General features: G+C 41.5%; 1 protein-coding gene across 6 annotated transcripts in view; it reads left to right on the top strand.

Annotated features, from left to right (window-relative positions):
• sfmbt2 (Scm like with four mbt domains 2) overlaps positions 1-22,252 on the top strand; it is a 51,251-nt gene that overhangs the window by 5,467 nt on the left and 23,532 nt on the right. For 4 of the 6 annotated variants that reach the window (XM_019265533.2, XM_019265530.2, XM_019265531.2 and 1 more), the window contains exons 2-5: positions 1,251-1,434; positions 4,745-4,839; positions 12,011-12,251; positions 15,446-15,466. In XM_019265533.2, the coding sequence (XP_019121078.1) occupies positions 1,344-1,434; positions 4,745-4,839; positions 12,011-12,251; positions 15,446-15,466 (448 nt within the window). In that variant the 5' untranslated portion in view covers positions 1,251-1,343. The remainder of the gene's footprint in view (positions 1-1,250; positions 1,435-4,744; positions 4,840-12,010; positions 12,252-15,445; positions 15,467-22,252) is intronic. The other 2 variants (XM_019265534.2, XM_019265532.2) reach the window with 1 other exon arrangement.

The raw sequence follows: 22,252 nt of genomic DNA, 5'->3' as shown, positions 1-22,252 counted from the left end.
TTTTAGTTAACTAAATAAAAATAACTGTGGACATGACTGTGAGTCATCTGCCTTTACAAAATGTTGTGTTTGTGTCGCAACACCTCCTCTGCACTTCTTTAACGTTGCCTCAGACAAGTACCACTCAAACTGTGATACAACAGCCAAGGCACAAAAAGACTAAGACTAAAACTGAAAGCAATAACTCATTTTAAAGAATCAAAACAAAACTGAATCAAGCAAGCTGCTCTCTAGAAACAAAACTGGACTGAAAACTAAAATGAAAAGTGAAATAAAAGCAAAAACGAACAAAAAATATGAAACAATAACGACTAAAAACAAAGAAAACAGACAGAATAACTGTACTTGTAATAAAATAAGGAAATATAACGGCAACTTTTATCTTTATGTGGCGGAAAAAAGAAAATTTCACCAGAATTCACGTTAATTGACTTCATGTCACCTTCGTGTTATTTCAAGGCCAAATTGGACAAATAAACATTTGCTAATTGATACATTAATCAGCTGGACTAATGACCTCATTAGTGAAACTGATTGTGTTTAATATATCATGGTGATTATCGCCCAACATGAGACAGCTCATGTCCCTCTAGAGTAAATACACATCCAGGCTCATATTTCCTCTTTTTACTTTCTATATTCAGCCACAGTGACGTTTCTTCTGCCTCTCATTGGTTATCTGATGGAGTTTTTTTTGCACTGTGGTATGTAAATGCATCGCAGCCCGGCAGATGATATGCACAACCTGATATTAACAGAACAGGCTGAAGAGCCAGAGGCTGGTCAGCAATTAAGCAGAATAACAGGCTTCCTGCTCGTCTGTAATGATGCTGAAAATTAGTTTGAGTGTTGAAAAACTGCAACAGTCGTTGTTTGGGTTCTTTTCTTCCACTTCACTCTGCTCCGGCTGCTTATTTCTGCTCAGACTTCCCCTCCCCGAGAGATCAGATGGGGGTTTTTTCCTCGGATCTTGTGTTTGTTAAGTGAAGAAGGGCTTTGTAAGTGGCTTTCCTTTTTGCCCATTTAGCCCTGCTGTTCAAACTAGCCGCCTACTTCTTCTTCTATTGTCAGTTCTGATGAAAATGAATCATTTCCCCTTCTGCTAGATTACTTTTCCAAGGAAATTCTTACCAAATAGTGAGTGTTTATTTAAAAAAAGTTTCATTTTCTGTCTTTGTTATGACGCCGTAATGGATGTCATGGATTACCATCAGCATATTAACTCTTTTATTTATCTGTCCCCGCGTCAGGGCTGAGCGGGGGAAAGGCGAGAGATGCAGTGAAGACGGGCCGACACACCTCGGGTCAAAGGTTAAACGCTCGCCAGGAGGCGGAGGTGCGGGATGCAGTCTTGCAAACAGGAGCAGCCGTTGGCTCTCACCGCGGTGAAGTCACACTATCCGACCAATGGGAAAGAAGAGGAGGTGAACACAGGTGAGGACGCCACCGCCGCTTGATTTATCTTTTAAATGTGACGAGGCTGCAGTTCTCAGATCAGCAGATAGGTTCAGAGGCAAAGATCGGGAGAAAATGCATACGAGGAATCTTTCTGTCTCATTCTGGAAGGACAACTTTTGGTGCTGATTAAACTCTCTCCTATTATTCTGTAGATTTGCCTGTTTAAAGTTTGTTTTCAGGTTATGTTAGACGGCTATGAATGCTCCTTAAACTGATGAGCAGTTGGCACCTTGCATGGTAGCCAATGCCATCAGTGTATGAATGTGTGTGAATGGGGTGAATAAGATATGTAGTGTAGAGGGCTTTGAGTGGTCGGAAGACTAGAAAGGCGTTATATAAGTACAGTCTGTTTACCATTTGCCATGCAAATGCTTACAAAGCATTTTAATGTAAAACTTTCACACAATTCGACAGTTATTTCCCGTTTTTTTCAAATGCTGTTTAACACACAGAGAAGAGTGTCACACACTTGGCGGTGCGTTTTTTCGATTTAAACCTACATAATGGCGGCGTATTAACACAGATCATTGCACATCAACACGTCGGGATACGCTGCTGGACGATATCCCAGCGCAGACTCGTGCCAAAATCAGGATTTTCTTATTCTATTAACCGCAGATCAAAAACATCCCAGTAACTGTAACTGTGATGGCTTCTTCTGTCTGTACGACACTCATCGACTGATGCACACCGTGTCATGTGTCAAACAGTGTGTTGATAGTGTAAGATAAAAGAAGTGTCATAGCGTTTCTTGTATGTAGGCTGAATATGTTTTTAGTTTTGGCACTACAGCTCCCATCATGCAACATTACATTTGTGAACAGGAAGCCAGTGAGTCAGTGAGTTTGTTTCTTAACACTTTGACAAATGTCAGGGTATCTGCAGGTCATGAAATGGTCTTAAAGGAATTTAATTTCTAAATATAGAAATATTTTAGTTATGAATGGATAATGTTTCTGTTTCAGTTGTGATGAGGAACAAAACAAGCAGGATACCAACTTGTTTATTCTGGGGGGGGGGACGAAGCTGCAGGAAACTCCCAGGTTTAGTAATAATGGCTGCATTCCACTTAGGGGAGGTCCTGCTTTTGTGCGCATAACTGGGACGCGTAATGGATCGGAGCAGTTGTTACTGGGTGTAAACCCATCGTGACGTTACCTATTAGTCTGGTGGTGAATTTTGCGGAGCCAGAAGTGACCATATTTGGACGAGAGACTAAAAAAGTAACTAAAATGTGTTCGTGTAAACATTTAAGGCGAGAAATTGGCAACACGGCCGTAGAATCTGAATTCATATTCGATCAGCACTGCCTTAGTTTGACAGTTTGAACTGAGTGTCATGAGCTGGACTTGTCAATCACAAAGTACTCATGCCCTGAAGCATACCCTGCTACTAATTGAGACGCTAATTTACGTGATAAACATCTTGCTGTTTGAAAGGAAGACGTAAACTCATCAGGAAACTGTGTGCTGAGTTCATCAGTCACGTGAGATCATTTCTCCATGAGACTCAATATTATCTGTGTTTATTTGTTTATAACGAAACCATCGGGAAAGAACCGGCTATAAAGACGCCGGCGCCTCCTCACTCTCATTCACTGTCTTTGTCACTCAAACCACTTCTCTCTCAAATTAAACTTCTCTGCGTTTCTTTTTTGCAGCATAAATTGTGAGTCAGACTCAGATTTTAGAAGCTGGTTCGTGAAATAAACAAAGCAAGGTTAGGGTGTCAGTCGATCGTCTTAAAATGTTGAATCTGGCTTAGGGCTGCACGATATGGCCTGTTACCAATATCACAATATTTTTAAGCTATATTGCGATACACGATATATATCTCGATATTTTTGATGTTGTTGTTTTGTTTATTTCTAATAAATAATGTCATTATTACCTTGATAGCATTGTAATTGCTCAGAATCAATGTAGAACAGTAGATTTACACTTGCTGTATGAGACACACCTCTTTTTATAGCATTTTCACTTTTCATTTTTTATGGATTGTTAGTATTATTGCATAGGTAATATGAGCTAAAGCAGTGGCAGATCATACTTGGCTTATGAGACACTTTTTTTAAATCAATGTAACCATTCTTCTATTTTATAAATAAACGTTAATACATAACACCCACGTCTTATTTTGAAAACCGGAAGTGTCCACACGCTGCAGTAAGCTCGCGCTGACTTTCCCAGTTTCCAAGTTTTTGACATAAAGTTGCAATAAGGGCGAACTGAAAATATTGGAGCAGCGGACTGACCACGCGAAAACGAGAGACGGCTGGCGGAACCGCAGTGGTTTTCCTTGAAACCAAGTCGTCCGTCGCCTTCTTCGTTTAAATCGCTGGGTGCCTTCACTTCATTCTCCCTCACTTAATACAAAAGTAACCATGCGCGCAGGGGATCTTTCTGGGTGGGCGGGGTAGTGTGACAGCGAAACTCTGAGAATTAAATGCCGAACGGCTTAAAAATTACGTGCGTAAGCTCGCGATGGTCGCGATATAGTCATTTCATACCTCACACGCGATATATCGAGTTATTTCGATTACGCAACCTCTATCCATGGCGTAACTTCTCCATCTTTTTGGCCCCCCCTGTGGCCCTCAACGCCACAAACAAACCACAGTACCTCCATTCAAATGAATAGAAAACCTGCATTTTTGTCTCAGCGCTGGATTTAGCCTGAATCGGGCCTAAGACAGATCTGCCCACACGTTACACTGTGACTGAAACAATAGACGTTAATGCTCGGGTGTGCGTCTTTGACACGCGGTGTGTCGGTTCGACTGCTAAGGGGTTAAACGCTGCTTGTTAACAAGTGTGTTTGCGGATGCAAGTGTCGACGTGAAGAAGCGAGCAGACGCTACAGTATATCAAAACAATCTCCATCAGAACGGCAGCTTCCTAACGTCCCCTCTCATTAGGCAGAGCAGGTTCAGTCTTCACACCGAGGAGTCTCCAGAGACACACACACAAACCTGACACATAATACCTCAAATATATCAGCCTCCCGCAGGCAAAGTGAGCAGTTCTCACCTTCAGGAGGAACATTAGTGGCGCTGCATAAGAAGACTTGCAACATGCTGTGCGGTGTGTGCACACAAACACACTCCAGATAATTTCCTGTTGTGTTTTGGCTGAAGATCAGCTACATTCACAACAGCATCCAGCTATTTAATTGCTACCCGTATGCAATCCCAAGAATGAAATGCATGTTTAGCCTCAAAAGCGAGCTGGCTCTTTTGATCCGCTGATGATTGACGGGTGATGTTTTTTTGTGTGTTTGCATCCAGATGCAGATAACATGGAAGAAGAGGCGGAGTTTAACTGGGAGGAGTACATGGAGGAGACGGGGGCTAACGGTGCCCCCCACACCACCTTCAAACATGTGAGTATGATCTTCACCTCGCGCTTTAATCCCATCCCTCGCTGATCCTTTAAACACAGCCTCATAGATAAGTACCATATGCAGAAATCCTTTAACGACATATTGGAGTGAGCCAGGACCAGGCATCACAGCGCTAATGCTGCTCGATAGAGCGTTCTCATTGGCTTTGTTCTCTTTATGACGCACACGTTGTCAGACGATAACACAACACAATTGAGGATAATTACTGAAGCACAAAAAAACACTACGGAGTGGATACAAATAAGCACTTTGTTGTTGGTAATTCAATTTCTCCGAAGCGCATATTTTAACTCCGTCATCCACAGTCTTCTCAGATAAAGCCGGGTGATACGTTTGAAATCATTCAAATTAGTAAACTGCTTATGAAAACCAGCTCCTCTTATTAAGACAAGTGTCTTAAAAAACTGTGCATCTGTTTTACGTTTAATATGCGACGAAGCTCTTTTTTTTGTTTGTAAAATAAAACAACTCCCAACTATGAAAGTTGAAGAAAAGATGTTTCAAAGCTCTGTCCAAGCTGCCAGGAATAACATTTGTCCTGGTGGGGAAAGTACTGGCGTTGACATGACTAGAATCAGCCTCAGCCAGTGTGCAAAGTTTTTAACGGTTCAATAGAAACGTCCTCCACAGAAAACATACTCAAACTTCAGCTCTCGAGGAATCAAATCAGCAAATTACTGTCACAGTATGTTAAAGTGCAGACTTAATCTTGAACATCTGAGTCAGGAAACGACCTTAATTCTCTAGAAAAGATGATTCAGCGGATTAAACAGAAATTAGACTTGTTTGAGGTGATGGAAACACAGATTGTGAAATATACCCTCGTAGACAGTAAGGTATGTGTCATGAAAGGCTGCTTGCTCTTTAAAACTCATATCTGATACCAAAGTGAAGTGAAGCACATCCTGCTGAGTTCACCTCAGACAGACGATCATAGTCTGGGTCAAGCGAGGGGTCAGCTGAGCTGCATGTTGCCATCACCGACCGGGCAGCCTGTTTAACGTGTCAGACTCACCTGCTTAATCTCTGCCTGCTCCTATAAGGAGAGATCTCAGACGTCTGTAAGAGTAAAACAAAACCTATTCTAATTTATTTGATTTTTTTAATTCAGTATCTGGTTTGAACTCGAAGCTGCTGCATGGTAACACGACACATTAAGAAGAAATAAAACTGAATCTGCATTTTTTTTCTGCCAAGTGTAGTCCTTCACGCTAAGCTCAGCAGAACTGTTCATTTAATGTATTCATAGTCACCAGATGTGAAGTTGACTCTGCTTTTTTCTACTTGTCATGCTAAACCTACAGAAAACAACAGATGTTAGTACACCCTTAAGTGGTTCTCCATGGCGATGCCATAGGGGGACCTTTTTCGGTTCTGCAAGGAACCTTTTCTCAGTCGGTTCTTCGAAGAAGCAGTTACTGCCAAGCATCCCTTAAATAACCTTTAAAGAAAAAAAGGTTCTTTAAAGCATCAAAACTGCTGCAATTACGACTCAAAAGAACTCGTGAAAAAGTGTTCTGAAGGATTAAAAAAAAATCTTCAAAGTTCTCCAGAGAACTCAGAGTGTTCCATAACACTTATGAAGAACCAGCTTTTCTTAAATAAAGGTCTGAGTCAGGATGTGTTCTTGCATTATGAACCCCAAAGAACCTTAAACAGATTCTTAAAAAAGGTTCTTCTAAGTGATCCAGGACCTGTTTTTCTTTAAGTGGACATCATTAAAAATAAAGAGCTGACTTTGAGCCTAGAGTGGTTCCTCATGGTGATGCCATAGGGGACAAGATTTTAGCTGTGTGTTCTTCAAAGAACCAGGTGCTGCAAAGGGTCCCTTAAAGAACCTTTAAAAGAAAAAAAGCATCATCTTCAAAGCATCAAAACTGCTGCAATTATAACTTAGAGAACTTTTTTTTTTGCACTCAGTTCTCCAAAGAAAAGCAAAAGGACCTAAAGTTGTGTATCATGATGCAATCGGTTTTGCGAGGTACCTTTTACCTGTTGGTTTATGAAAGAACCAGTTATCAGTAATCCAAAGAACCTTTAAAAAAGGAAAAGAAATAAAGATTATTAAACATTAAAAGGTTCTTAAAAGAATCAAAAGTGCTGCAATTATGACTTGAAGAACTGTTTTTTTTTTTTTTTTTGCATTTGGTTCCCCAAAGTACCTTTTTGAAGTAAAACAATATAAAGGTGTAAGTTAAAACCTAAAGTGGTTCTTCATGGTGATGCCAAAGGGGAACCCTTACAGTTGAGACTAAGATCTTTTTTTCTTGCATTATGTACCCCAAAGAACCTTAAACAGATTCTTAAAAAAGGTTCTTCTTAGTGATCCAGAACCAGTTTTTCTTCAAGTGTACGTCATTAAAAAATGAAGAGTTGACTTTGAGCCTAGAGTGGTTCTTCATGGTGATGCCATAAGGGAACCTTTTTCGGTTCTGCAAACAAGATTTTACCTGTTTGTTCTTCAAAGAACCAGTTGCTGCAAAGGGTCGACTTAAAGAACCAGTAATCAAATTAAGAACCTTAAGATCCCTCTTAAGGACAAAAGGGTTCTTCAAAGTTCTCCAGAACTAGGTTTCCTTCCAGACTTTTTGAACACCATAAAGTACCAAGATTTGGGATTGATCGCATCGTCAGATTTTCTTGTCTTGTTTAGTCAATCTTTGATTAGATATTTTCTGATTCTGAATTCAATTTCACACCAATTTAATGTCAAAGTCAGCTGACCTGAAATGTTGAATACTCAACTTGTGCAAACAGCTGTACAATCAGTCTCCTGTGTCTCCAGAGGAGCTCTGTCATGTCTGAAAAAATGACTCATGTAACTAGCAATTTGAGTTATCTCAGCTGGGGTTTGAGAGAGTGCAAACGCTGCACAGGAGCACGCTGGATGCACAGAGTCTGAAATATGGAAAGTTAATCAGTTATAGAGGGTTTAGTGAAAAGGCACGATCATGTTTGGAAGTTTTAAGGAAAGTGTCCAGTGTTTTTACGGCTTGTCGCATTGATTTCTAATCCATCTTCTAAAAGTCTGTCGCCGAAAAGTCTGTTAACTTCATAAAGATGCAGCGTTAACTCGCTGTTCAGCTTCACCGACCCGTTTTTACAAAGCCTGACATTGATTAAACTTAACAGAACTTTCAAATTCTCTTTGAGATTTCGAGGCTCTCGTTCTTTCTCCTGTTACAGGGTTTTTTCTGGGTTTTTTTTTTGTACAGGGGGGGAAGTTTTTCCAAACCGAATAGAGGGTGTTGTAAAGCCCCTTGAGGCAAATTGTGATTTTTAGGCTACATAAATAAAATTCGACTTGACTAGACTTTGCCAAAAAATGTCTGAATAAGGCTGCACTTTGGAGAAATGTGTGCAAAGTGCTCAAGACAAATAGTTTCCATTTGATGGTTTAAACATTATATAGTTTTAATAAAGGCTTGCAGGACGAAAAATACGAGGCTGTCAGATTATTTCTTAACTTTAAAGCTACTCGATTTTTAACAGGGATTAGATGCTCTTTACAGGGATTAAACAGGATGATGCCTCTGAGAATAAAATAGTTTTTTTGTGTGCAGAGCAAACTAAGATAGTGTTGGTTGGTTAATGGAAGCAGTAATGAATGTGTTGTTTGTTTTTGCCACAACTGGAGGGATTTTCCTCAGCTGGTGTTTGTGGCTTTTTCTTCTTGTGCATTAGTGACTAGTTGGTTCATTTGCTAGATAAGATATCTCCATTTTATCTCCTTTAAATCATATTTATGGGGGGGGGGGGTTTACACTCCAAGAAATATCAATCAAACTGCTGTTGGTTTATTCATTTTTAAGAAGCTGTTTATTTGTTTTTGCAAACGAATTCTTCGAGTTCAATTATTAGGTTGTCAGTCACGTGTAGAGCCTGTTCTTAATAGTTATGTTACTCATACTATACGTCATTTACTTGTATGATATATTGTGTATTTGTTATGATTACATTACTTATGATTGACAAACGTCAAGCAAAGGTCACCAGCAGCAGTCAGCCCAGCTCGGCGTCTGTCTTTCAGCCTTTTATTTCACCAAGCTCTCACCAACCACTAAAAGTCAGTCCCACATTTACTCTTGTCCAACGTCTTCACGGATCTACAACAGTCCAGTTGACCATGACTGAGAACCTTCACAGAGTCCTCTTCGGTCTCTTTCCTCTGTCATTATGTCCATAGAGCCCGCTGAGCCCGGTTACACTGACCGCTTGCCCAGCTCCCATTATAGTGCCAAATCAGCTCTGCGCCCAAAAAAAACCCTCCTCTTCTTCTTCCCGTTGGACCAAAACACCTGCAATACAAACACCAACACTGCCACAGTGCTCTGAGCTCACAGTCCTAACAGCAGCTACAGTTGGCAGCAGTTTACTTCACTGTCCGTCAGGAAACTCTGTAAATCTCAGAGAGTTGAGGCGGAGCAGTCGGAGGACATCAGAGGAAAAAACAGAAAACTTTTTCTCCATAAAATATGATCCAGTTTCACCAGAATCAGTGAAATAGTTGGTTACGTACTTCTCGTGAGAACAGATGAGACACCGTTCACCTGATTACAAGTCAGTGTAGATCAACAGGATTTAAAATCTGTTAGTTTATGATAGAAAAGTTAAGTTGTGTTTCTCTATTTAATGGTTTTGATCCATTATTTCAAATTATGGGTAACAGATGGATGCAACTTTTTATAACCAGCCTGTGTGTTTTATTTATTTTAGTTTTTTTTTGGGAAGTGTTTTTCATGGCATTTCAACATCCTCCTAAAAAAAAAAAAAAACTGTTACCAAACAGTTACAAAGCTCTGCCTCCATTAACATGTTACATCACAGGAGAGGAGGACCAGATGGGCGAGAGGTTGATACCGAGATGCGAGGTCTTTATCCACCTCAGCTGACCGACCGGAGCAGCTGTCTGTCCCGATGAGGCTCAGAACAGGACGGGCCTGCAAAATAAAATAATAATAATAATTTAAAAAAAGATTTAAGATTTAAAGAAGCGTGTCGGCGTTACACTTTCTTACATCACTCGGAGCGATGAGCGTAATAAGGGCGAGATTAGAATATGTTGGTTTTTATGAGCGAGCCTTGATGTCGAACAAAACTGTCTGTGTGGTGATTTGAGCGGCCGAGGTCTCTCGGGAGGCTAAATTGCCTTGTTGGTAAGTGGATTGAGTCACTGGGAAACAGACCATGAATTCCCCAGAAAAATGTGATTCAGTAAAGTGCAGCAGCCCTCATCTCTCTCTCTCTCTCTGCCTGGACAAATTGAAACAGTGATTTCTCTTGGGCTTGCACACACACACACACACACACACACACACACACACACACACAGTTTGCTGCCGAGGCTGCCCGTAGCTCTCTTACATAAGCCAGCCGGAGTGATACAGCACGTTTGCATTGTTGTAGCAGGAAGTCACGAGGCCATTTGTATTGTGTTTATTTCTAAGATGCTGGCTTTTTCCATTCACTTGTGAGTGTGTGAGTGTGTGTGTGTGCGTTTGTGCGAGTGTTGAATGTGAACATCCTGTTGGGCTTGTAGTGTTTCTCGAGAATTGTATAGAAAGGGTCTGCGCCTATGGTCGGGAAGCACATTATGCCCGTGCTGCGTTCACTGTTGTGCAGATTTATCACTTTCTCCACTCAAGGACAAGCTGAAAGTCTTTTGTTTAGTGCTGTGCTTTCTGTTTTTAAGTCACCACGCTCATTAATTACACTTGATTAGTAACCGAAGCTCACCTGTACCTGTTTTTCTCTCAACGAGACTAGATGTAATTTTAGGTTTGTGGTTGTGATTAGAGCTGCAGCTAATATTTATTGTCATAATCATTTCATTTTTCACCGAGGTAGACATCTGTAAAATTAGCTGGGATTATTTTTAGAATTATTATATTTGTATTTATTATATTTAATTGTTTCAACACTACTACACCACCAACTATTTCACTGATTCTGGTGAAACTGGATCATATTTTATGGAGAAAATGTTTTCTGGTTTTCCCTCTGATGTCCTCCGGCTCCGACTCTCTGTGATTTACAGAGTTTCATGATGGACAGTGAAGTAAACTGTAGCTGCTGTCAGCTCAGTTTGTGAGCTCAGAGCACTGTGGGAGTGTTTACAGGGGGCAGAGCCAGTGTCGTGCCAGAACAGGAGCTGGAAGCTAAGGAGAGAAAAGAGTAAATGTGGGACTGACTTTTAGTGGTTGGTGAAATAAAAAGCTGAAAGACAGACGCCGAGCTGTCAGTGATATTAGCTGCTGCTATGTCTGCTGTCAGAAGTAATATAATCAGAACAAATACTCGAGTACAGCTGAACATATTTACCACAGTGGAATTATAGCTGAAGTAGGGGCACTTCACCAATTTAGGATTGTATATTCACAAAGTTTAGGGACTCACAGTCAGAATGGAAGCAGCTGAGAGGCTGAGATATCCAATCCACAAAATATTAATCTGTTATTAATATGAAAGACATCATCAGTGGGTTTTTTCTCAGCCTTTATAAAACTCCCGCAGAAGACTGTAAACAACAGGCTTCCCATAAACTGACCGTCATGTATAATATAAGTGGAGTTCCCCTTTTATCTTCATGTCTGTCTCCTAGTATGTAAATATATCCCGAAAGCACCAAAGGTTACCTACAAATTAAAGTCACATTGCATTAATATCACAGTGTTTGGTGGAATATTGCACCACTCTTTTTTTGCTTTCACAGATTAAAACAATCAGCTTTTTGTGACGGGTTTCTCCAATTTTCTGCCAAAGGTCGAACGGTTTTGGATGGTTTGCAGGGGGAATTTCTGTATTTGTGTTTTTGGTTTTGACGACGCTCCGTTGGGAAAAGGTGTTCTTCTGTGTACCGACAAGAATCATGATGTGGTGACACCTGGGGGTTTTCACTCTTACCAAATACAGCCTAAGAATGTTTATTTATGAGTTTGTTCTTTATTTAGTGGACAAACTAAACACAGACTAGATCGGGACTTTCGTGTTTTTCGTGCATTTTCAGGCTCAATCTTGCTCAAATAAAAACCTGAGATCTGCATGTGGATGTAGTTGCCTGGCTGCAAACAAACTTGACAGAGAAAACAAAAGCCTAATTCACCTCTTGACCATAAAACTATATTTGTCCGATCCATTGTGTCCCCGTCAGGTGGAGATCAGCCTGCAGAGCAGCTTCCAGCCTGGTATGAAGCTGGAGGTGGCCAATAAGAGCAACCCGGACACGTACTGGGTGGCCACCATTATCACCACGTGCGGCCAGCTGCTGCTGCTGCGCTTCAGCGGCTACGGCGAGGACCGCAAGGCCGACTTCTGGTGCGATGTCATGACGGCCGAGCTGCACCCGGTGGGCTGGTGCTCCCTGAACAATAAGACCCTCATGCCCCCCGAAGGTAGGAAGACGAAACATGAACACATTTTTCTTCATCACACGTGCCGGGTTAGATCAGTACATTTAGATTTCATGTGATATCTGTGATATGACGGCGGTTCCTCCATGATCGGTGCACAAAATCACGATAAAACAAATCATACAATCCACGGATGCTCGTTATTTTCAGTGTTTTGGGGGAATTATCAGCTTGTATGTCACATTAAAAACAGTTGTAACACACAAAAACAACAAATTTAGCACAGCAGCTCTCTGTATTTCTTTAGTTTGAAGGATCTTGTCGTATCATCGGCAGCTCAATTAGCATTTCTTCCCCATTTTGCGCTTCGGTTTCGGGAAGTGAACGATTTTCTGCAGCAGGAACTGGTTTACTGTAACAAAGGTCTTTCTTTATTTAAGTATTTTAGTTTCTTCTTTTTTTCACTGAGGATGGAGGTTTTTTTTTGGGAGTGTCTAAACATAGTGGGCATTGTCTACAGTACAAGTTATAAAACCCTGACTTGAATGTGCTATTTTATTTTTTTAACGGGGGCTTTTTTAGGCGTAAAATATGAGGAAATTGGGGAATAACATGCAGCAAAAGTCCACGCTTGGCTGCGAAACGGAGACGTTGTAGTCCACGGTCGTCACCTCTACAAGTTAAAACAACTTCTTGGTTTTAAAATATTTTAAAAATGATGAACTCTAACTTTATTTTGCGCCTCCTGACATGAAATTATCACAAAAAAAAAATTTGCATTTAGAGGACCTGGATATTATTTAATCTAATTTCTAGCGAATATGCGTTGATGCTTTTAGGTGGCAGTTTGACCTTGATGCACACACACACCTCACATCTTTAACTATCAAACAATCTGCCTGCCACATCACGCCCTGTCCATCACATCCAGTCAGAGTCGTGGTTAAATCAAACATCTCGTCTCTATAAAAGCGACTTTCCGACTTCTCCTGCAGCCGCTCTTCCTCACGTCGCTCTCTCAGCATCACCACTTTGCCAAAGATTTCACAGCAGAGACATTTCCACTTCCAGCGGATCCCCCTCGCCCCTTCAGATAGATGACTCACCCTCACCGGCCTTGTTCAGACCATTTATTTTCCTCGACACTTCCCTGCTGATGGATAGCGCGCGCCTCCGTTGTTGTGGAGACGACCTGGATATGTTTCCACCTGACTCGGGTGTCCTCGCCCTCACACCAGCTCCATATGTCCTTTTCACTCAGCGCCGGTCTTTTCACCGACTTCCTCTTTTGTCTTTTGTAGCGGCAGGCGGTTTCATGAAACGTCTGTATTCACGAGCTGCTTTATTCACCGGGGGAAACAACAGATCGATGCAGCAGAGTACCGTTTTCTTTTGACTGTTTTGTATCTTAAGACAACAAACATAAAAAAAAAAATGGATATAATGTCCCCAGGCCAAGGTTGACGTGTTCACATCGCTTGTTTAGTCCGACCAACAGAAATGCAAAAATATTCTGTTAACAATCGTAGAAGAAAAATGATGATGATCACATTTAACGAGCTGGAAATCGTAGAAGAAAAATGATGATGATCACATTTAACGAGCTGGAACCAGCAAATTTAAGTTAGAAATTGCTTAAATTAAGAAGTTAATGAGAATAAATTCCTGTTTCCTCCGGCTAATCGTTTCAGTTTTAGACTAAAGAATTGAAATACATACTTTAAATCACATCTATAAAAGAAAAATATTAATAATAATATGTAATATGTTCAGTAGAGACCAACTGATACTGGATTTTGGGGCCTGAAACAGTGAACCTCACAGGAAATTTAATAATAACGAATAACATTTAATCAAAAAACACAAGTAGAACATAATTAATGAATCTAAATCACTCCAAACATCTATTTCTACATTAGACTGATACATAAGTCGAGTTCAAACGAGAAATGCGGCTTTAATTTGTGTCTCGATCAGATGTTGCTCGGTTGAAAGCGTCTTTAAAAACGCGTTCATTGGAACTGTAACGGTTCGGTAGCGTAGCTGATATATTTTATTTGTTTTGCCGTGATGGTTCGCTCGAGGCAGCCGGAGCGTGATTCAGAGTCCGGGTACGGAGCCATTGTTTTGTTCCAGTGCTGAGAAGTTCAACTGACACAAAGGACTTCTTCAATTCTGAGCCGAAACCACCGTCTTTATGTAACGTTACCAAATCGTCTTTGATTGCATAAATCCAAAAACTCGTTGACAGCGACGTGAACTCTCGTCTGATGTCTAAAGTCCTGAGCTGTGTGTACTCCGACCTCCCGTGCACAGCTGGAATTATGATATAGAAAATATAAGAATAAAACATAAAATATGCAAGAAAATATAAAGTCATATGAAACACCTCGTGCAGATCTGAGCATCAAACTGACTGATCTGAATCTGTCAAATCATAAATGAAAAAAAAAAACATTAAAAGGCTGCAAAATGTCACAAAATTCATAAAAAGCCATAAACAAAACCATCTTTTCCTAATGACACCTGTGCATGTTAAACTTTGCACAGCTCTGATTAGTACGTTTCAACTCTAAAGATGACGTACTCCCTGGATCGGAAACATAATTTGTAGCCGGTTAAAACATCTCCTGTCAGTTATGATCTGTTGTTGGCATCATAACCAGTTCTGTCGGGTGGAATAAGCACGAATTCATCTGAAAGGTCGTCTGACAACACAAAAATGTAAAAAAAAAGTGTTTTTATGATGTAGAAAAACGGTAAAACAACCTTTATTATCATGCATATTTAAATCAGACGATCACAGATTTAGATACTTTACAGTAAAATATGTTTTTTAGAGCTCAGCTGCTCTCAGATGGATCAAATATTTCAGTTTTTAATCCTTTTTCCCGTAATAATGACGGACAGCTGACACGGCTGCGTGTTTAATGATGCAAACTGAAGCATAAATCATGTCACCGCTCCGTGTGCCCTAAAGAGGCTTCTGCAAGATACTGTCAATTTGTGAAGAGAAAAAAAACAAAAAAACTTTGTTGCTTTATTTCAAGGCTTTGCATCATGTTTTACACATTTCCTGTGTGTGTGTGTGTGTGTGTGTGTGTGTGTGTTGCTTAGTCAGCCGTAATGTAAGAGCAGTGTAAAAAGTGTGTGTGTGTGTGTGTTTTCAGTGCTCACACCTGTGTCACAGTTACCTGTTTTATTGGTTTCCTTTCTGTTTGTTTTTTGTTTCTCAGATAACGTTTACCTAAGAAAAGGTAAGCCACTCTAACACTGACTAACCCGCCTGCCCCCGGCTCACTAGTGGCTAACATGTCCTCAACGTTGTGTCAACGTTAGCCCTCAGTGCTGCATGTACAGTGTGCTTCCTCCTCCTCCTCCTCCTCCTCCTCCTCTCTTTAAAAAGTGACCTCGCAGCTCAGTTGTCATGCCTTGCCCTCCTCTTGCATGTGTCTTCCTTTTCGAGCTGAGTGAGTGTGTCTTAGGGTGATAACACACACACACACACACATGCACGCACACACACGTACTGCTGTGCACACACTGCTGTGCTCGTACGATAACCAACGCAGAAACGCAGCAGCTCGGCGAGAAACGCGACGCTTTGATAACCAGGCGTCCTCTCGTGTGTGTGTGTGTTTTGTCCTGCGGCGTGTCGTCAGTCCATTAAGTCGAGGGAGGAAAGGTCGGAAGTTTTTCTGTAGAACGCAGATAAAAATCAACGTGACGCCAAACCGGCCAGAGACGTTTTGCAGTCTGTTGACCACAGTTAATGTACAGTTATTACATTAAGCGGGCGACTCTGTCGAGTTTTGGAAAATGAAATTAGAAATGAGATGCTGGATCATTCAGGATATTAGCTTCTGCTTCTCTAGCTGTGGATGTTAGTCGGTGTGTGTGTTTGTGTGTGATGACTGTGATATGGCTGGAAATCATGAGAAATACTGTATATATATATATTTATAACATTTAATAAGTTCTCCCTGAGAGACGTGTAGTGTATTGGATATAAAAATCATTTATCCAAAGCGACATGTTAGTGCAGCAATAACTCACATGGAATCAAAGTCCAGCTGTAGAGGGGGTAGATTTATCATGTCGGGTTGTTATTGTTGGAGAGGAGGTCCTCTCTTGGAAACAGCAGACCCGCCTACTCGCCTACAAAGTAGTCACCAGTGGACTCGAAAGCCCGTCTGGCTCTGCCCACCCGTACGCTCAGGGCGATCCAAACTTCTCTGGTGGTGGAACGTCCCACCAGTTCCTACCAGATCAGGAGCGTCCCTCTCTACCTTCAAACACCTCCTGAAGCTCCTCAGAGAGAACCTCCTCTACAACACTACCAACAACTGGACATGATACATCTATCCCCCTCTACAACTGTCGCAGTACTTACTGCTGCACAGGTCTGTTTCATATATGTGAAGCTGCAGTCTGACGGTGCAGGGACACCATGAGTTCTTTACATGGTTACATTACAAAGAAGTCATGTAATCTTTTGTGGTATTCAGATGGGACAGATTAAAGTTTCCAGTCTTCATTTTTAAGAGTAATGCAGGCTCTATTTTTGGAACGATACCGCTCCTGTTAGACTTCTTCTTTCAAAAGTTGTTTTTCGGCCGAGTGAAGAACCTGGGAAACAAACAGATTCTTGTTCTTTTTTACGGGGGAGCAGGGGATGTTTAGGGGAAGACAGTGAACGCCACATCAAAGTGATGCACATCATCTGAAAGCTGGAAACCTGAAGATTCATTTGACACGCAGCTGACATAAATCTGTCTCGTTTAGGTGCCTGTTTAAATATAGAAAGTTTATGAGGGCTTAAAACATTACGATAGAAGTGTTTGATGGTCATTCCCACCATTTGTTTTGTCTTATGAGTTGTCTGGTGCTTTTGTTCTCGCTTGAAAATTGACAACAAGAGCTCGAGGAACGCTGTAGAAAAACTCATTCTGCGATTCGGCTTCAAAAACTTTTGACATTTGAAGATTTTCCGGAAGGATTGCATTTTTATCTGCAAGCGCTTCTGTTCTCGTAACTGCTCAGAAATCCCCTAATTGTCATTATATTTAGGAAAGTCATCCAACGTCTGAACGCTCGCTCTCTACTTCATGTTTGCAAAGTTTCAGGGGCTGTGATTATCCTCGAGGTCACAAAAAGGTGATTTTACATGGCGAGGTCAATGGTCCGAGCAGCGCTGTGGCACTCTCTGAAGGAGAGGACGAGGTTAAGGAAATCTCAGAGTATGAAACTTAAAAAAAAAAAGCAGCAAATACATCAGAAGCTGAAACGAGCGACTTTTTGTGATTAATCAGTATTTAAATATGAAAAACGACTGATTAAAACATGAATCAGTGGAAGGTTTTCACATGAGGTTTGACTGTGATTTTTCCACCTTCAGCTCTTCACACAGTTTCACTATGAGTCTGTAGCAAACAGGCTTCTGATTGGCCGCTGAACATACAACAGCATGCAAAAAAAATCCCTCACGGGGCTCGTTTCCAAACACCTTGTTCTCCTCTCAGTTCAGGAGCGAAGGCGCAAAAACCCGAATTCAGTCCGACTTTGAACACACAACAAACCACCTCTAACTAAACACGCCTAAATGAAACTCACCCACACACACACACACACACACACACTTCAGATGCTCTTCTGCGTTCAGCATCAGCAAGTCAGCACCCGGGATTAATCAGCACCTCTGTTTGCGGCGAGTCATTTTTAGAAATTAAAATAAAATCATTTTAAAAAAAGTCACTTGAAAGTTTAAACAGGGTAAACTTTGTTGATTTTTCCACCTCACTTAAAATGACTTCACGCCACACCCGAAGCTGGAATATCAGCTCATAATCACAAGCGGTTACTCATGTTTCCTATGAAAATATTGGACCTGTTCTCGTGTCTTTACTTTAAAGATTAATCAAGTAGTTATGAAATGTAAATGCAGACACCGGTAACAGATCCAGGCAAGGAAATTCATCTTACTAAACATATTTATGGTAGTTTTTAACTGCGTATGAAGCCTGGAGGGTCAAGCTCATGGAGGGAGGCTTGTTCAGACAGAGTCTGCATGTGTGTGTGGGACAAACTCACCCATTCATGTAGAGAGCTTTGTAAGTTCGGTCATGTGGTCCGGTCGCTGCCCGCCGAACAGACCCCGACAGAGAACATTTGCATGATGAATTCACCACACCGCTTCCTGCCAGAGCGCGCTGGAGATGATGCTCGGAGATAGGCCTGTCTTCTGCTGTGTGTGTGTGTGTGTGTGTGTGTGTGTGTGTGTGTGTGTGTGTATTTTGGGGCTTTATTTTGCATAGATAGCTCTGATAGGACAACCACAGCATTGTATGGAAGTGTTGTTTTCTTAGCAACTAGTGTTCTTAGTAAACATCTCCTAGAAATGACGTCTGAACAAAAATATAAATGTTTCTGTGCACGCAAAATGTTTATTACTGTCAAACTGTAACTCGTTTGTTGACAGATTTTAGGAGAAATAAACACTGTGTGTGCGTAGAAGAAATCTTATGTAAATGAAGCCAATGCCAAAAACTGCAGTTTGCTCAAACGTCCACTTGAGGCTGGCTCCAGAAGTGAGTCAGTCTCCATAAGTCCCCATGTTCACAGCAGAAATAAACATGTTTACAGCCTGGTACAAAAAACAGTTTTGGTCTCTGTAGCTAATTTCCCCGTTCATGACAACTGTACTGAGGGTGAATTTATATACAACTCACCTGTTCACATTATATTAAGGCTCAAAGTTATGCAGGATTAAGAGCGTGGACGCTTTGATGCGGTTACAGGTGGCTTCTTTGAGCAACCATTGTTTGTGGATTTCTAGAACAGCTCTTCAGAAACTATACTTATACTGTCTGTGGTGCGTTTAGGCATTAAGGTTAGTTATTTTTTTTAAGATTATTTTTTTGGCCTCTATTGATAGTACAGTTGAAGATAGACAGGAAGCAGAGAGAGGGGGAGTGACACGCGGTAAATTAGCCGTCCGATGCGGGATTCAAACCACGGCCAGCTGCAGTGAGGACTATAGCCTCCACACACGGGGCGGCCGCTTAACCCACTACGCTACCGACCGCCCCGGCATTAAGGTTAGTTTGAATAAATGTTAATAAAATAAAATAAAATAAAAAAATCACTTCTTACTTTTTCTCTGTTATAAACAGACTATGATCTTTTTTCTGATCAGCGTCTAAACCATGTGAACGAACGCCGTCCGCAGTGTAATACAAGGTTTGCCTATTTTGTCAGAAAACAAATGAAATACAGTTTCACTGATTCAGTTTTAGTATTGTCATCATATCAGGTATGATAAATAACAACACTTACTCATTATGTTTGTAGAAAACATATTTCCTGCAACTTAGTTTTAGAGACCGGTTTGTTTCAGGTGTGTGTGGTGGAAACAAGTTTAACAAGAGTGAGGAGCCAGTTTACGTTGGTGGAGATAATTAATGTGATTATTCTGTTCTTTATTAATCATTTGGTCTTTAAAATCTAAAAAAAGCTCATTCACAGACCGAAGTATTCTGTTTACGACCACATGAGAGAGAGAAGAAAACGAGAAGCCAGAACAAAAGAACACTCGACTAACTGTCGAAGAAGTCGTCCGAGCTCTGCTCTGTTTGTTTTCTTTCATTCACCTTGCAATGCGCAGAGATGATGCGATGCTCTGCTTTGTCTCGCCGCTGAATGGGAGACTATTGTCATGCAGTCGTTGCCGTGTAACCTGAGCGTCGGCTTGATGTTGTTGTTGTCACTGCGACAGCATCTTAGCAAAAAAAAGCACAGGCTGACCAATCACAAATCTCCACAGCTGCTTCAGTCCCCACATGTGGTCACATTCGTGAGGAGGGACGTGGTGTAACCTGTAGTTTAATTACAGTGGCTCAACAGGAGGAAGCGTCTCTTGTCAGTAGTCTAAATGTAGTCCTGTGTAGACTTTCTATTAGGCACACCTGTAAAATCTAATTCAGCAGCTCAGCCATAAACGTCAGATTCAACTTTATTACGGAGGTTAGAGTTTGCACAAGTGTGGAAGTCCCCTCAGTTTCAGAGTGTAATCCCTCTGTGGTAAATATGGACAGCTGTCCTGATTACATTACCTATGATCAACAACTAGAAAGTGAAGCAAGGTCACCAGCAGCAGACACAGCAGCAGCTGATATCACTGACTAGTCCAGCAGCAGTCAGCCCAGCTCGGCGTCTGTCTTTCAGCCTTTTATTTCACCAAGCTCTCACCAACCACTAAAAGTCAGTCCCACATTTACTCTTGTCCGGCGGCTTCTTGCTCGCTCACTCTCTCCTTTTCTCTTCTTAGCTTCCTCCGTCAACGTCCTCTACGGTCGTTTCACCTCTGTCGTTATGTCCATAGAGGCTGCTGAGCCCCGGTTACATAGACCGCTTGCCCAGCTCCTGTTCTGGCACGACACTGGCTCTGCCCCAAGTGCTCTGAGCTCAAAACTGAGCAGCTACAGTTTACTTCACTGTCCATCATAAACTCTGTAAATCACAGAGAGTCGGAGCCGGAGGACATCAGAGAGGAAACCCAGAAAACATTTCCTCCATAAAATATGATCCAGTTTCACCAGAATCAGTGAAATAGTTGCTGCTGTGTGACTTTAAAGCGTTACTCGTGGGCACAAAGTTTTACACAGTGTGAGAACAGACGTCAATGTAGCATCAACAGGGTTTAAAAATCTGTTAGTTTATTTTAGAAAAGTTGCAGAATGTTGCTTCACTGTTGACACCTTGTTGTCGGTAACAATCACACAAGTTAGAAGCTGATTTCATGCTCTTGGCAACAGAAGACTGGAGCTCGGTTCGGATTTCATCACAACCCCTCCCTGCTGTAACCTCTAGATTTGCATAACCTCACTATATACGAGTGTGTGTGTGTGTGCGTGTGTGTGTGTGTGTTTGCATGATCGATTAAGCTTCATTTGTTCATTCCTTTTTCAGTGGAAAGCGATGTGTCAGTTTTCCATGAATGAAGAATCAAAGCCGGTGTACGTCAAAGCTACCACACACACACACCTGCACATCCACAGCTTCACTGTGTGTGTGTGTGTGTGTGTGTGTGTGTGTGTGTGTTCCCATGGGCCTCTTTAGCACTTAACCACAAACACGTCGTGAATTCATATTTACACAAATTGCTCTAATATCCTCTGCTCTGTCATGAACGCGGCTCAAAACTGTCCAAACACGACATCCGATAAACACACAAATTTGCACCGCGTGACATTTTACATGCAGCAGCGGCGTGCTGCAGTCATTACGCTCATGGCCTATTTGGAAAGCCCGTCAGTTCAAATGGAAGTAGGTAATTGTTTGAATTGACTTGGCTCTCTCTCTCTGCTCGCTGCTCATCTCCATGCCAGAACATAATGACTGGATAAGACAGAGGGGGAATCGGGCGTAATTTGCTCCCATTAACTCTGATTAGAATCTGTTGCACTGCTGCGATCGCGGGGCGAAAAGAAACAAACCAAAAAAAACACAGGGGCAATTCTTCTTCTTTAATTATAACATTGATTATGTTAAAGCAAAGCTTTTCAAACGAGGTTTACAAGAGGAGGAGGAGAGGGAGCCGGGCGGAGTATGCAAATCTCTAGTTTCATACATGTAAATTCAGTATTTGTTTGTTTTATTTAATGCTAGATATTTGCTTGGAGACTTGAGCCAGCTTTGGTGCAGCCCTGAGAGGAGGAGGAGGAGGTGGTGGGAGAGAGATGGGGGAGGTTACTCTGTGATAGTGTAGAGGAAGAGGAGGGGGGTGGTGTTGGTGGTGTTTTGAGTATCTCTTCCCTCAAGGTTAATTATGCACTTATTGTTATGTGAAAGCCAGGCCTTCACCTCAATGTGTCTGCCGCCTTTGGGCTGGAAATAAAGAAAAATAGATTATTTATACGGAGAAAAAGGCGACGGTGTAATGACACCGTGAGCTGGAGGAGGAGGGAGAGAGAGGGCGGAGGGTGAAGTTAACATGTTTCAGCTTCTGCTACAACCGTCGGAGCCGAGCCGTAAATGACTTCATG

This window comes from Larimichthys crocea, chromosome XX (genome assembly GCF_000972845.2).
Source record: "Larimichthys crocea isolate SSNF chromosome XX, L_crocea_2.0, whole genome shotgun sequence".
NCBI lineage: Eukaryota > Metazoa > Chordata > Actinopteri > Sciaenidae > Larimichthys > Larimichthys crocea.
The sequence above is the reverse complement of the archived record's forward strand: the minus strand, read 5'-3'. Positions and strand labels throughout refer to the sequence as shown.